We start from the raw sequence: 15848 nt of genomic DNA, 5'->3' as shown, positions 1-15848 counted from the left end.
CTCTCATTTGTTGTTGTTTCAACTGCAACATCTGCAACTGAGAAGCATCCAAAATACTGAATCGACTGTGATCAGTGTAATGCATCTGTCACCCGAGTCTTTGGTTGCTACTAGCCTCTGCACTGTCATCTGAAGACTCTGCACTGCTACCAACTTTGCACTGCGCTCCTCAGTATCTAATTGCTAGTAGTCTTTGCAACTGTCACTCTGGTACTGACTGCATCAACTGGCACTAATCCATCCTGCTACTGAATATTGTGGGCCCCCGTAGCTAGGTAATTATCCATGAGGTGGATTCCTCAAGGATCCTGCCCATCTATAGCACTCTGGGGCTACAAAACCAAGTCACCCCACCTCACTCCTAGAGGTATATCGGCATTCATAGCGAAGTCTTCCTCCAAGTTAGAGGAAAGTTGTCGATCTCAGCAGAAGTTGCCTGCTGGTCCTACTTCTCTTCCTTATCCTTCTTCCTAAGAGGACACTTGGTACTGTAGTGATCGAGCTCACCACATCTGAAGCACTCGACCTTTGACAAGTCCTCCTTCTTCTTCCTCTGCTCCCCCTATCCCTGACTGGGACCCTTTGATGCGAGGGCCACATGCTCCTCCTCCTTCACCTACTTCGATCTGTGTTGTTGCCACTAATGGAGCTCTTCAATAGAGCTCGTCTCAACTCCTCCTACTACAAATCGGCCCACATCTTGTTCCACCTTGGTAAGGTATCTACGCCCAAGATACTTTCAACGAATACCTTCCACTCCTCTGAGACACTGTTGAGTTCCAATCACACTAGCTCCATGGGTTGAGGCATTGCCCCAACAACTGCAAGTTGATCTCCAACCTCCTAAATCCTGGTGAGGGATGGATCTATGCCTTCCCCCTTCGGCATCTAGATGAGTCTTAACTTCTCCTCTAAGTACATCTTTTGCTGCTCGGAAGTACCTTGGTATGGCGCGTAGAGAGTCTCCCACATCTCTTTGTTCGTTCCCTTGGTCGCTATATGTGAGACAATATGATCTCGAACTCCGTCTAGGATCAACTGCTTCGCTCGTGCCATCTCCTTTCTGTACTTTTTCAGTTGATCTGCATCCGTGGGCACTGCTACCACCACATCAATATATGCTTTCAGGCCATATTCAACTAGAAGGAAGGACATTCTTGCCTTCCAGATGACATAGTTGGAAGCTCCATCCAACCTGTCCTAGTCACAAAACCCAATAGTGGCCATTTCAACGATTGGTCGAAAACTTCCTCTTTCCTTTTGCTCAATTGTTGCTCTGTTATTCACACTCCCTTCTTGAGTGAGAAGATCTGCTCACAACCACTGTTGATCTACAAGGAAAATTGACCTTCTTGAGACTAAAAGTTCCCTGGGGAAAAATTTCCCTCTGTGTGTGCTCTTCTCTCTTCCACCGACGCTAGCTCTGCTCTAGCAAATTGCTGCAAAAACCACTGCGTCCAACTAGATATCTACCCAACGAAAACTCTGAGCTGCTCCCTCTGCCTTTGGAATCACTCAATCTAAAAAGATCGAATTTGTTTTGCTCCTCTCAGAAAAAAATCGAACCTCCACAAGTAATTCGGCCTCCTGGCAGAATGACTGTGCTGCCCTTGGGAATTTCGGCCCTCTACCCACAATGAGCAGCGAAATTCCTTCTTTTCTCCTCTAAGCTCTCCGGCTGATCAACTGCGCTCTGATGTCATGTGAAAATCCCTACACTGGAATCCTATTGCAACAACTTATATTATTTCTCCTAATTGTTAATTAATTAACAATTTATCTGCTACGACAAATATCGAAATAAATACACTGCAACCTTCACAAATAAAATTCTGCAGAAAAAATAAAACGCTAGAAGCTGAGAAATGCTAACACACATAAAAATAACACAATTATTTTTGGACAAAAGTCCCCGGAAAAACCCAACTTGGGAAAACCGGTGCAGCAACTAAGGGTTTTATTATTATGTAGCAGTGAGAAATTCTGAGTACAATTGGATGTCGGAATATGGCAATCCTATAGAGAAAAATACCAGCAAAAAATCTAGTGAGGAATTTTCCTCACCCCACAGGCAAACTCCCTGCATGACTTGCCTTCAGAAATTTGGCCCTCTTACCCTCCGCGTAGCCTCTGTGCTGCTCTATATAGTTTGCTAGCGTCTATCCTCAGACTGGTCTCTGATGAAGTTGTTCTACCTTCTGTTGACTGGAAAGATGCTTCTTCGGCACTTTGGGACTCCTTCCCAGCCTCTGGAACTAAAAACGTTTCTCCCTCTCAGCAAATCGATCTTGCCTCTAGAGACTGCTGCGTTACCCCTGTGTCAGCCCACTCGCTAGATCTCAAATGCCTCCTCCAGCCTCGCTATCTCTGCCCATCTCTCACCGCTTCCATCTCTAACTCTCTCTCCGACAACTAACTGTTGCTACTCTGGTAATTGATCTGCCAAGAAATAAAATTGCTAAAGTGTTTTCTCCATCACCACATCAACCTCCTCTTATACTCCTCTGTTGGAGCACCAACGGCCAAGATTAAAACATAATCGATGACTAGGATCATCTCTGGATCAATCCGTGTGAATTTATAGATGATTCTCTCCTTGACTTAATTAATATTGATTAATTAACCATATTCCCTAAGTTTAGACTTAGGAAATATTTAAAAATTGGTTAATAATCTAAGTAAGTCATTTCTAGGCAGAATTTCTAGAAACAATTTCCACGTTTTGGATATTTCACATATTCTAACCTCTCCACCAAATTTTGTGGCTATAACACATTTGATGCTACAAAAACTAACGTCTGGTGGCCTAATGCAATTGAGATCCAATGCTCGGATCCCATATGAACCACTGGGTGATGCTATGCCTGTGTCAACCCGCCATGAACCGACCTCTCAATGCCTGGATCCCAGACCAATCTTTGACTAAACCTGTCATCAACAAATCCTCCTAGATCCCAATGCCACCAAGAACAAGCATCAATGTTTTGTGGCTCCTACTGTGCTATAACTTCGGCTATGTATGTTTCTCTATTAACCACGTACCAACTCATCACCTCTCTCCAATCCAACTCATGGCATAGACAAGGTCAGTCCCACTATGTAGATGGAGGCCTGAAGTCCTAAAAAGTTGTTGTCCTACCTCCAACCGCCAACTGGAGCATGTAGTACTCCTCATGTCTATGGGTCTCTGCTGCACTATGCTCTTGACTAAGAATATCGTGCCACCAACAGCATACCAACTCATGATCTCCTGCCAATCCATCCCATGGGAAGGATCATATGCATGTGCATATGTATATGGCATGAGTCTATTGCGTTGCACCATGCTCAACTCATATCGCTCTACCCAACCAGTCAACTAGATATGCTTAGGAATCCTAGCCTCTCTCCCTATAAGTGGGCAATCTGTGTTGCACGTCCTGTCTATGTACTCTTGGAGAGGGTTGTTGTCTGGAAATACTGCAACTTTGCTAGCTGCCACGACATCTACCTGCATCTCATCAATGGGTAGACCCAAAAATGGATGCACCACTATCACCAAAAGAGCCTCCCTCATCTGACCAGAAACTTCATGCTCCACCAATCCACTCATCGCCTACAAAATTGTCTTGTCAGATCCCCGTGCCTCCTGTTGACCAAAGTCTGCAAATACTACCTCCCTGCTGACAGCTTGCACATCTGTATGCCCCTCATCAATGGCCGACCCCAAGCACTATTGCCCATCCTCCTCCACCATGGGCTCAATATGAGCCACTACCTAACTCTCCAAAAATGGTCCATCAAATATATTGTGCTCCACTGTGTGTTGTGCATACTGACTCATAGAACATGGATATATATTTGGGTTGTCGTCAGCATATCTGTAGGTCTGCTCAAGCCCCTCTATGTGCTCACCATGCTGGATCGCCACTGATGGGTCACCTCCCTTGTCTCCTCCCCGCACGGGAATAATCTGCCGCTGATCAAACCTATCCACCAGATAGTTATGCATACCATGGCCGCTACCATCATGCCCACATGCCTGTTGATGCTCTTCAGAAGAATCCTCATCTAGATGGTGAGAATGAGTCTCCCCCTGATCTACCTCTGTGTCACTCAAGCATGAATGGTCAAGTCCCCAAGGTTCCTTGCAGATGAAGCAAAAACCTTTTCTCCTTAACTCATTCCTATTGCATGTCCCAGCAACTGTCCGCTGCTCCTCCCTGGTCAACTTCCTCCTGAGAAAATTTATGTTTTGCTCAACCAACCTTTCGGCTAGCTCATAAGCAGTAGGTGAGACCAATTGTTCTCTCCAAATGAACAACAATCGAAACAACAACTCCCGGCAAATGGCATCACAACCTCTCATACATGATGACAAGATGGACTGCATGTATGTTTTCACTGAGTCAAGATGATGTCTCCTAATGCTGAAAAAGAATTGGAGAATTTGCAAAATCAAGTCATCACACTCTAGATCAAACATGATCTCATAAGTCCTAGTTATGGCCATAATTTCCAAAACCTAAAGCTTCTTCTCAAATTTAGGACCCACGGAATTATCTAAGTCTCGCAAGGTTTCTACCATCAGCTTGAAAACTCTCCTTATAACATCATCATTGTAAGGAGCTATAGGTGTGGTTAATCTCATGATGTTGCTGAGACAAGATGCAACTGGAATTTTGACCCCTTCACAAGGTTCCTCCAAGAACTTGTGTTGTATGAGAGCAAGCATAGCTGGTTTTAGAGCCCAAATTAGTTATTCGCTTCTAATTGGTTCACTTCATAAAGGAGCCCATCCAATGTTAGTTTATGTAGCATCGGATGTGTTCTAGCCACGAAATTTGGTGGAGAGGCTCGAATACATGAGATCTCCAAATCCCAGAAATTGTTTATGGAAATTCCACCTAGAGATGACTTACTTAGATTATTAACCAATTTTTTTAATGTTTCCTAAGTATAAACTTAGAAAAATTGGTTAATAAATCATAATTAATTAAGTCAAGGTGAGAATAGTCTTGAAAATCACACGGATCGACTTCAAAATGATCCTAGCCCTTGATTAAAATTTAATCTTGGTCGTCGGAGTTCCAACAAAGGATTATAAGAAGAAGTCAATGGGCACTTCGAGAAGATACTTTAGCAGTTCGATTTCCTTGGCAGATCGATTTCCAGAGAGCAGTATTTGTCGGAGAACTAGAGATCGAAGCAGAGACAGTGAGGTTGGGGGAAGTTTTCCAGATCCTGTGAGTACATTTGCAAAGAAGTCGAGAATCGAGATATCTCCAGGAGGCTATGTAGAGGCAGTGTTACCGCTCAAACTAGCAGGGGTCCTAGGAGGGAATCCCAAAGGGACAATTGTTAGGTTAAGGGAAACAATGGAGCAATAGCCTACTGTCACCTCAGTTAAAGCTCCCTACTCTTTACGAACTTTCAACAATGGGAAGAGACCCCATATGTATGGAGTCACTAATGAATGATAATTCATGGATATGAGTGACCCAAACCCTTTCCCAGAAGGTTTTGAAGGGTGGGGCTTGCTTCCTTTCTAAGCAAGGTATTATGTGCTTCTAGGGAAAGGAAGAGGATTTTGGGGGTTAGGTGTATAAGAATAGGCTTTAAAAGGAGTTCCCCCACACCCTAAATCCTTGTTAAAGTTGGTATCCTGGATGGTTCTTGAAGAATGGTCCTTTGAAGGAGCGGGACCACACGGGGCCAAGTGGACCTGGTCTGGGGTATGAGGAAAGTATGAAATAATCAATGATTTTCTTACCCTAGACAAGGTGGGAAGGATCAAAGAAAGTATTTGACTCAATGATGTTGTTTGACCCTGGGAAGTGCTAGCCTTGGGGATGGCAGAGCAAGTTTTGGTCTTGGAGCTAAGGCTTGGCTTTTCTCTCAACTCCACCATCGGAATGTCTTCAAATCTGGAGGGCTAGAAGAGAGGCCAGCACAGGAGACCCTAGGAGATTGAACTTTTTCAGTGGCTAACTTGCCGGGAAAATGATGCCCTAGGCACCCCAATGTGGCTAGACTTGGGAGGAGGTGAAAGAATAGGAGTTTTGGTGACCACCCTTGGTAGATCAATGCCTTAATGCTTGGGAGAATGGAGTCTATGTTGATTATGTGTAAGATTTCTTGGTTTCCAGTCAAGGAGGCCTCAAAATTACTTCACAAACCCTCTAGGTCAAGTGAAAGCAATCTTGCAGCTTTTATACTTGAAATGTACAAGAGGAATTGCTTGTTGAAGTCAAATTTTACCTCTAGGAGATTTCGCTCATACTACAAGGGCCAATGCATGGAGGGAACATTATAATAGAGACAATCCTACAATATTAAGCAATAATTTGCATGCAACAATTAGCCTTAAAACAACGAAAATCCCATCCAGCATATATGACAAAAGTAACAAAGAATAGCGTCAAAATTTTGTACTTACATGCAGTAGAGTATATCCAACCATTCACAAATGACAATACAGAAGCTCCAAGAGAAGATAAACCAATAACCATACATCAAAATTCATCCATAAATGCTCCATTTCATCCTCCAGCAAAATGTGTGAAATTCTCTAAAGAAGAGAGAGATCCAATCCAAAGTGATGATGAGAAATGATCTCACCTCACTTGTATTTATACACATCTAAGGAGTTCGAATTAGCCTCCTTGGCCTACATAAGCCCCAAAAATAAAATAATGTGCTAATAATACAACATTTTGGTGATAAACCCACCAAACTAGCTCACAAAAGAAAAGGTAAGCCTCTCAAGAGGTCAAATAATAATCTATGCATGTCGTAGAGACCTCTAAGAGGCCTAATGAGGTCCATGGGTGCCATAATGAAGAATAGGACCCTCAAAAGCAGTGGACAAGGGGTTGGCCCTTTGTAATAACCTATGGTGCTCCAAATGACTATGAGGGCACACAAGTGCTCTCATGGGTCTCCAAACAAATCGAAGATGCATGTAGGTTGCCCTCAAGGGCTAGATTGATAATGTAGGAGATGCCACATCATTGTAGAAGTCCTGGATCATCTGCCCAGTGTATGGTGTAGATCTGGGGCAAGCTAGGCATGATGCATCAATTGCATCCTCCTCATCCAATAAGTGAACCACGAGCAATCTCTGAATGGCTATGGGGATCCAAGGAGTGTACTCTGCTGCTATGGAGGCCCATGGCTCTCAATGCTCACCCTACATGTGCCAATGTAGCCCTCTAGAGAGTTAGGACCCTGTATAGGGAGACCAAACCCCAAATGGAAACCATTTGCAATCCTGCATAAGATCCAATGTTGAAGTTTCTAAGTCTACCAGTTAGAAACCCTCCATGAACTTTACTGATTTATTCCTACCTACTTGTTTTGTTACTTAACAAGTTATTTACAATGTAAATACTGAAAATAAACACTAGTGCATGCTCAACATATTACAAATCATCAACTGAAGGAAATAGAAACAAGCACACAAAATGACAACATTATTTTTGGAACAATGTCCCCGGAAAAACCCAATGCGGGAAAACCGGTGCAACTATCTGAGGGTTTTCTTATTAAACAATTTTAGAGTACAATATGGGTGCCAAATCCATCTTACCCAATAGAGAATTTCCTTGGCAATAGTAAATCTTAGTCTGAGACAAATGTCCCGGCTAAAACCCCAGATAAACCTTCCAGCAGCTCCTCAACTCCAATCTGCCCCAAAAACCCTAGCGTCTGCCTTTCTGGACTGCGTCAGCCTCTCTCTGCCCAGCGCTGGCCCTACATCACCCTGAGTGGGCCTGTGTCAACCTCAGGAGGCCCTGCATCAGCCTTCTAGCCCTCTGCATCAGCAACACTAGCCTCTCTGAAGCACTGCGCAGCTCCTGGCTGCCTCTACGTGGCCCTATGTGAGCCCTGGCTTCTACTGCGTCACTCTCTCTAGCTCCTGCGCTGATCTCCTGACACTATCTCTGCCTCTCTGTCTCTCTATACTCAATGTCCCTCAATTTCAACTTCGATCACTGATTCTATCTCTCTTAGCAAACCCCGCTCTAGAGAATAGAATGATTGATCATCTGGTGTATCCTCCAAGTGACCCTCAAGCCTCCTCTTATACTTTTCTCATTGACATATCAACGACCGAGATTAAGTCCCTAATAAATGGCTAAGATTAGATCTGGCTTGATCCATGTCTTTTAGACCACTCTAACATAGTTTTATATTAATCCACATTAATATTTTAATTTCCCTAAGTTTAGACTTAAGGACTCCATTAAAAATATTAATTATTTTAATATCTCCTAAACTATTTAGAATCTGCCCAAACCCTTTCTAGGTATTGGAGATCTCATGTGCCCCAACCTCTCCACCAAATTTCGTGGCTAGAGCACATCCAATGCTACCACAAATCAACACTCCCTCTTAGCGAGGACTGTGCCCTAGCAATACTCCTCACTGAGTATTACTCTGATCATCCGGCATTGGTCCCTATGCTGATGCTAGGCCAACTGTCCACCATCCTCTGCACTGTTGTATCCTGTACTGTTGCCCATGGTTCTGCATCTGTACGACAGTTCCCTCTGCATCCGTGCTGCTGCCCATGGCTCTGTCACTGCCACTGCTGCATCTGCACTACATCTCCTCTCATCATGCTGCATCATGCTGCCCACTACTGCACTACAATTCAGTTACTGAGAAGTAACTAACTGATCTCCCAACTCTAACCTCTCTATTGGGCTAGAGACCTCCTGATGTTGAAGCTCCCTCTGCCACTGACAAGTGCTCCCTCTCTGACCTCTGCGCTGCTGCAACAACTCCCTCTGTGCCATCCTGCACTGGTGCAACACTCTCGTGCCTCTTGCACTACTGCAGCCTGCTAGCCTCGCGCTGTCTCGGGACTCCTGCACTGTAGCTCTCTCTGCTGCTCCATCTGCATCCATCTCTACCCACATCAGCCAGTCCTACTACTCCTCTTCGAGGCTCCCGTAGCAAGGTCTAATCCAAGAGGCTAGGTACCTTGAGGATCCTGCCCCTCATCGCCTGTAGTCCGCCTGACTACAGCTCGATGTCTCCCCACTTCCGCTCAAGTGGTGTGTGTGCACTCATGGCACAGTCATTGTCTGTCTCCACTTCCTTCTCTGCCCTTGTTGGCGCTGCCTTAGTCTCGGAAGACTCTCCCTTACTCTTCTTCCTTGGACACTGGGTCGCATAATGACCCAGCTCCCCACAATGGAAGCACTTGATCTTGGAGAGATCCTTCTTCTTCCGCTTTTCTTGCTTTCCCTCAGATGCTAGGGCAACATCTTCCTCCTCTTCCTTTTTGACTATAATCCCCTTACTATTGCTTCCCGCCTTTGACTGCAGTTTGATCTCTTCTTGGAGAAGAGCCACCCACATCTCATCCCAAGGTGGAAGTGTCCCTCTGCCCAGTATACTCTAGACAAATACCTCCCAATATTTTGAGACTGCATTCAAGGTTGTCCTCACCATGAATTCCTAATCCGACGTGGATTCTATGGCAATCAACTGATCTCGGATCTCATTCAGTCCTCTGACGAAGGTGTCAATCAGTTCTCCCTTCTTCATTTGATATGACCTCAACTAATTTTCTAGTAACATTCTTCTCTGAACAGAAGTATGCCGGTACAATTTCTTTAGGGCCTCCCACATCTCATTTTATGTTTCCTTCTCGGCAATGCGTGGTACTACATGGTCCTTGACCCCATTAAGGATGATGCTCTTGGCCCTCACCATTGCCTCCTCGTACTTGTCGTTCTCAGCTGGGTCGACTGGGATAACTATCGTCTTCAAGGCGAAGTCCTTGACGCGATTTCTGTCAAGTACGAATAAGATTCTGGCCTTCCAGACTACGAAGTTTGACGCTCCGTCCAGCCTGTCCTGGTCTCTTACTTCGTGTAGTGCCATAATGCTCTTTTACTTCCCTCCTGAAAGTTCTCGATGTGACTCCCTCTGAGTCTTGATTTCCCTCCTGGAAATCCTTCTGTCGATGTCAATATGCCTCCTACTCTGATCATCTGTGCAACCGCACCATTGATCCGGATTTCTTGGCTAGAAACCCTCGGTAGCAACTCCCTCCTCTTGGCCTTGCCCTGTCACATAATGTTATTACTACAGTACCTCACCAGCTCCACTCTGCAACTTTCCCACAGCCTCCTAAACCCTAGCAACCTGAAGGTGAGAGCTCCTAGGCTCTGCGCAATCCTGGCACCAACAACCCGGCCTCCTCAACTAACTGCGTCAGCCCTCCTAGCTTCTGTGTGAGTCTCCCTTTGCCTCCCTTAGCCTCTGCGCTACCTCTTCCTGGCTCATCCTTGATGACGCACACATTGCGTCACCCTTCCCTTATTGTTGCTCTGCTAGAAACAACTTTTGTCACTCGGGACAGCTATTTTCTACTGCTATTGCTCTGCTTGGCTGATGTCCTCAGTTCTCTTGTGATCTGCAACCACCCTCTGATACCATGTTGAAGTTTCTAAGTCTACCAGTTAGAAACCCTCCATGCACTTTACTAATTTATTCCTACCTACTTGTTCTGTTACTTAACAAGTTATTTACAATGTAAATATTGAAAATAAACACTAGTGCATGCTCAACATATTACAGATCATCAACTGAAGGAAACAGAAATAAGCACACAAAATGACACCGTTATTTTTGGACCAATGTCCCCGGAAAAACCCAATGTGGGAAAACCAGTGCAACTATTTGAGGGTTTTCTTATTAAGCAATTTCAGAGTACAATCTGGGTGCCAAATCCAGCTTACCCAACAGAGAATTTCCTTGGTAGTAGTACCTCTCAGTCTGAGACAAATGTCCTAGCTGAAACCCCAGATAAACCTTCTAGCATCTCCTCAACTCCAATCTGCCCTAGAAACCCTAGCGTCTGCCTTTCTCGACTGCATCAGCCTCTCTCTACCCAGCGCTGGCCCTGTGTCAGCCTCAGGAGGCCCTGTGTCAGCGACGCTGGCCTCTCTGAAGCACTGCGCAACTCCTGGCTACCTATGCGTGGCCCTGCGTGAGCCCTGGCTTCTACTGCGTCACTTTCTCTGGCTCCTGCGCTGATCTCCCGACACTATCTCTGCCTCTTTGTCTCTCTGTACTCAATGCCCCTCAGCTGCAACTCCGATCACTGATTCTATCTCTCCTAGCAAACCCCACTCTAGAGAATAGAATGACTGATCATCTGATGTATCCTCCAAGTGATCCTCAAGCCTCCTCTTATACTTTTCTTGTTGACATATCAACGGCCGAGATCAAGTCCCTAATCAACAACTAAGATTAGATCTGGCTTGATCCATGTCTTTTGGACCATTCTAACATGGTTTTATATTAATCCACATTAATATTTTAATTTCCCTAAGTTTAGACTTAAGGACTCCATTAAAAATATTAATTATTTTAATATCTCCTAAATTGTTTAGAATCTACCCAAACCCTTTCTGGGTATTGGAGATCTCATGTGCCCCAACCTCTCCACCAAATTTCGTGGCTCGAGCACATCCGATGCTACCACAAATCAACATCCAATGCGTCCCCTAGGCTTCTAGTACAATAAGTCATTAGAGAAATCGAGAAAATGAGCTTACCTAATCATGGATCACAGGTGGGGACTTCATAATGGCCTTCCCTTCCATAATGGGCTTCAAGATGTGCCAATGTCTCCTCACTCCCAATGGGTTTAACCAAGTACCCTATTAGGTGGTTTCTGCTTCTAAAGGGGATAATATAATCAGGGTACATCCATCAAAAGGTGGTGGCATGTGGTAAATAGGTGAATGAGATAGGGAATGAGAGGGGGCAGCCCTGGGTCACATCTTGGGCACAAGGGTAGCCAATAAGAGGGAAGCTCATCCTTGGGTTTATAAGGTGTAGGAGGGAGCAATCATGGTACATGAGGTACCCCAACCTTGATTTTTCCACCCTTCTTTATATACCTTTTGCCTTTTAATGATTTTCTTTGATCAACTGCTCGAGGCTCAAAGGGGTTAGAGCATGATGTATAAGATATAGCAATGAATTCCCCCCTTTAAGGTGGGGTGGTTCATCGCCCACCAGGGGTTGGGACAATCATGGGTTCCTATATGATGAAGAAGGCTCATAGAACCTGATGGAACCAGGGTGATGGCCATGATGATGGGGTAGAGCTCATGTATCGGCTTTTGCCCACGTGCTAAATGTTTTTGTCCCAGCCATATTTTGCATTTTGTGGTACTTTCCCTGTTGAAAGTGGCCATATATGCTTTTAACTTTCTTTTTAGCTGCATCAACCTTTGGGCTTCATTCCAAGCCATGACCCAAGGTGTGAGCGAGGGGAAGGGGTGAGCTGACCCTATGTGGACCCGATGGAGGAATGTGGACCCAGGTGGGAAAAATGATGGATGGGGTAGTAATGAATGGAAAGGGGGTAATATAAGCGGATAATGGAGCGGGACCATGCAACCAAAATCGGAGTTTCCCATGAAATACCATCCCTGGAACCAAATGGTCAGTAAAAGAGATCTCACGAAACTAGAATCCAAGGTTAATGCCTAAAAGGGGTCTAGGGGACAAAAGCACAGACCTACCCCATTCTTTCCGCCGAATCCCCCCATTAATCCATACCTAGAAGTGTAAATGATAAGCAAACTACAATACTCAATTTCAAAATGACAAGGCATACCTTCAGATTCGGGAGGCCCACCTTCAAACATGCGATCATGGCAGATGGTCGAGCGACCACATGGCTGGCTCAGGGGGTGGAGAAAATGGCACAATGAGGTAGCTAACGGCTGCAAGGGGCTGTTGGCTGCCGATTGAGGACCGTCTTGGAGAAAAAATTCTCTCCTAGGGATATTACCCACAAAATGGTGGGTAACAGGCAACACAGAGCCTCAAGAAGGCAGTTTGATTTGTTGAAGAGTTAAGACGTTTTTAGTTCCAGAGGCCGAACAAAAGTTCCGAAGTGTCAGAGAGACGTTTTCCCAGGTAGCAGTAGGCAGGACAACTAGATTGGTAGTCGATTCAGGCAGCACATGTGCTTGGCGCCTCCAGTGTGATGAAGAGCCAGCGCAGGCCCAAGTTGACGACTTGCTTTTCAGAGGCAGTGTAGTGCCAGAATTGCCCGAAGAGAGGGGCAGGGACTCAGAGTTGCAAAGGATGGGCAGGGTCCATTGAGGTGTCTTCCTCATGGATCAGTGTCAGTGATGCAATCAGATTCCAAAGTGACAGTTGCAGTCAAGTGCTGACAGCAGAGTGGGAGGCTTCGTACAAAGTCAACAACAACGTAGATTCTTCAATGGACAGTGCAGAGGCTAGTAGCAGTTAGATGCTCAAGAGACAGATGCAGCACAGAAACACAGTTTATTAAATATTTCAGATGCTTCTCAGTTGCAGTTGTTGCAGTCGCAGCAGCAACAGATGAGAGGAAGTTGCAGTGCAGATGCAGAGTTGGCAGCAATATAGCAGTGTCAACAGCAACACGGATACAACATCAGAGTTGCGCAGTGTTTGGTGGGGCAGTGGCAGGTAGTCACAGTGGCCAGACATCAGCAGTGTATACAGAGGGTGATGCAGACAAGGTATTGTAGTAGTAGTGCAGCACTAGAACACCTTCCTCGCTAAGAAGGAGTGTTAGTTTTTGTAGCATCGGAGGTGTTCTAGTTTCGAAACTTTGTTTTTAGGCTAAAACATAGGAGTTCGCCATAACCCATAAACTGTTTCTAGAAATTCTACCTAGAAGTGTCTCAATTAGATTATTAACCGATTTTTTAATATTTCCTAAGTCTAAACTTAGGAAATTTGGTTAATTAATCAATATTAATTGAAAAATGTGAGAATTATCTAGAAACTCAAAAGAATCAATCTAGAAATGATCTCAACCATCGATTATGTTTTAATCTTGGTTGTTTGAGTCCCAACTAGAGATTATAAGAGGGGGTCGATGGGTAGATGGAGAAACACACACTTGAGATTGATTTTCTTGGGCAGTTCGATTTCTCCAGAGATCAATGACAGTTCCCAGAAGAGTTTTAGCCATAGAAGGGAAGAGAGACAAAGAGGGGCAGAAGCAGTGAGTCTGGAGGAAGTTTTCCAGTTCAGGGGAGTCAAAAAGAGGAGGCCAAGATTTTTTCCAAGAAGTAGTGCAGGGACTGCGTAGTTGCTTCAGAAGAGCAATTCGATCCAGCTGAAGAGGAAGACGTTTTCAGTTCCAGAGGTCAAGAAATTTTCCAGAGGGCTGGAGAAGCATTTTCCTCGTCAGCGGCAAGCAGGATGGCTAGATTGGCAGTTGATTCAAGCAGAGCGTGTGAGGGTCTGTGCTAGGGTGACGCAGGGCCTCCGTAGAGCTAGTTGGATGGCTAGCATTTAAAAGGAAGTCAAGTTTCGGGATTGCTTGGAGAGAGGGTAAAATACCTCAAATAAGTTTTGCCAGTATTTCTCTTGGATAGATTCACCAGATTGACGATATTTATTGTACTCATAATTTCTCACTGTTGCTTAATAATAAAAACCCTCAGCTACCACACTGGTTTTCCCAAGTTGGGTTTTTCCAGGGACTTTTCTCCAAAACTAACAGTGTAATATTTTTGTATGTGTGCAAGTGTTTTCTCAGTTTCCAATTTATCTTCCACAGTATTTTTATTTGGTGAAAATTGCAGTTGTGAATTATTCGTTGTTTGTCATAGCAAATAAACTGCTAATTAATTTACAGTTAGAAGAATAATTTCCAATTGTTGCAATAGTTAACATTTTCACACATGTTGGTGTTCAAAATTCATGGCATGTACTCCTAGAATTTCACGTTGATTTTCCTTCAAATTTTGTATTAAATTCTACCACAAGTTCTCTGCCATTACTTCAAATTTTCTCTTCAAAAAATTCTGCTCCAATGTACGTAAACCTTCCTTGCCTCATTCTATGATCTATATTCAAAATGTTTTGTTTACTTTCATCCTTCACCGTGACTCCCAAATGCATTCTTCTCAACTCTATGGCTTTGATACCATATCAAAAATTGCAAACACAATACCAGAAAATTCAAACCAGCAGATTGAGAGAGAACAATTAAACTAGTTGCTTCATTTTCCAAGAGTCTTTTATGGGGGTACATGGAGAAAATGACTATTCACTTTGCATTCAAAAATCAAATACAATTTAATGACTAATCTAAGTTAAAGTCATTATAAGTTGACCTTATTACAAAATGCACTTTCTAACTTAAACTCCCATAATACCCATTATTAAATATCTACTTTATCAAGTAGATGATCAGACAAACAAGAAAGAGTACATTGGACACCATATGATTATTAGGATCTCCTTCACATGAAAAGGCAATCCTAGGCAACCTTTCATGGAGATTCTACAATGTTGCATTTACATAAATTGATGGTTTAACAGTCTAATTCGGTACAGTATCATGTTAGGAAAAGCATTTCAGAAAAGAGTTGGAATCTCTGCCAATGGGTACCCAAGCAATTTTGGCTTTTTTTGCCTATATCAGGAGAGGAAGCTCTCATTCCTCTATTCAAGACACTAGAGACAAAGACTAAGCTTGCCATTTTACAGTCCAATAATCTAAAGGTTTTATGAAAATTAACTAAACAAACAATGCATACCTGTCGTGCACAATGATATTGTATCCAGCTTTGAGAAGATTATTTGCCATATGGGACCCCATATTTCCAAGTCCAATGAATCCGACTCTCTGGAACAAGATTAGAATTTGAAACAAAAATAAGTATAACTCACTTTTATAAACTTAAAAAAGAACAACAAAAAAAAAGAAAGTGATGGATGGCTAAACCTACAAAACCATTAAAAATTTTCAATCAAAAATAGTATTTATTTAACAAAATACAACCATGCAAAAAAAATGCAGTGCAAAGTCTACAAAA

General features: G+C 43.7%; 1 protein-coding gene across 2 annotated transcripts in view; it reads right to left on the bottom strand.

The window, feature by feature from the left end:
- LOC149178850 (6-phosphogluconate dehydrogenase family protein) overlaps window positions 1-15848 on the bottom strand; it is a 433139-nt gene that overhangs the window by 376585 nt on the left and 40706 nt on the right. For both annotated transcript variants that reach the window (XM_089420463.1, XM_089420464.1), the window contains exon 3: window positions 15570-15658. In XM_089420463.1, coding sequence (XP_089276589.1) covers window positions 15570-15658 — 89 coding nt within the window. The remainder of the gene's footprint in view (window positions 1-15569; window positions 15659-15848) is intronic.

Source organism: Pinus tabuliformis, chromosome 4_1, assembly GCF_031772625.1.
Source record: "Pinus tabuliformis cultivar Carrire ecotype Pingquan chromosome 4_1, CPIR1, whole genome shotgun sequence".
Lineage (NCBI taxonomy): Eukaryota > Viridiplantae > Streptophyta > Pinopsida > Pinales > Pinaceae > Pinus > Pinus tabuliformis.
The sequence above is the reverse complement of the archived record's forward strand: the minus strand, read 5'-3'. Positions and strand labels throughout refer to the sequence as shown.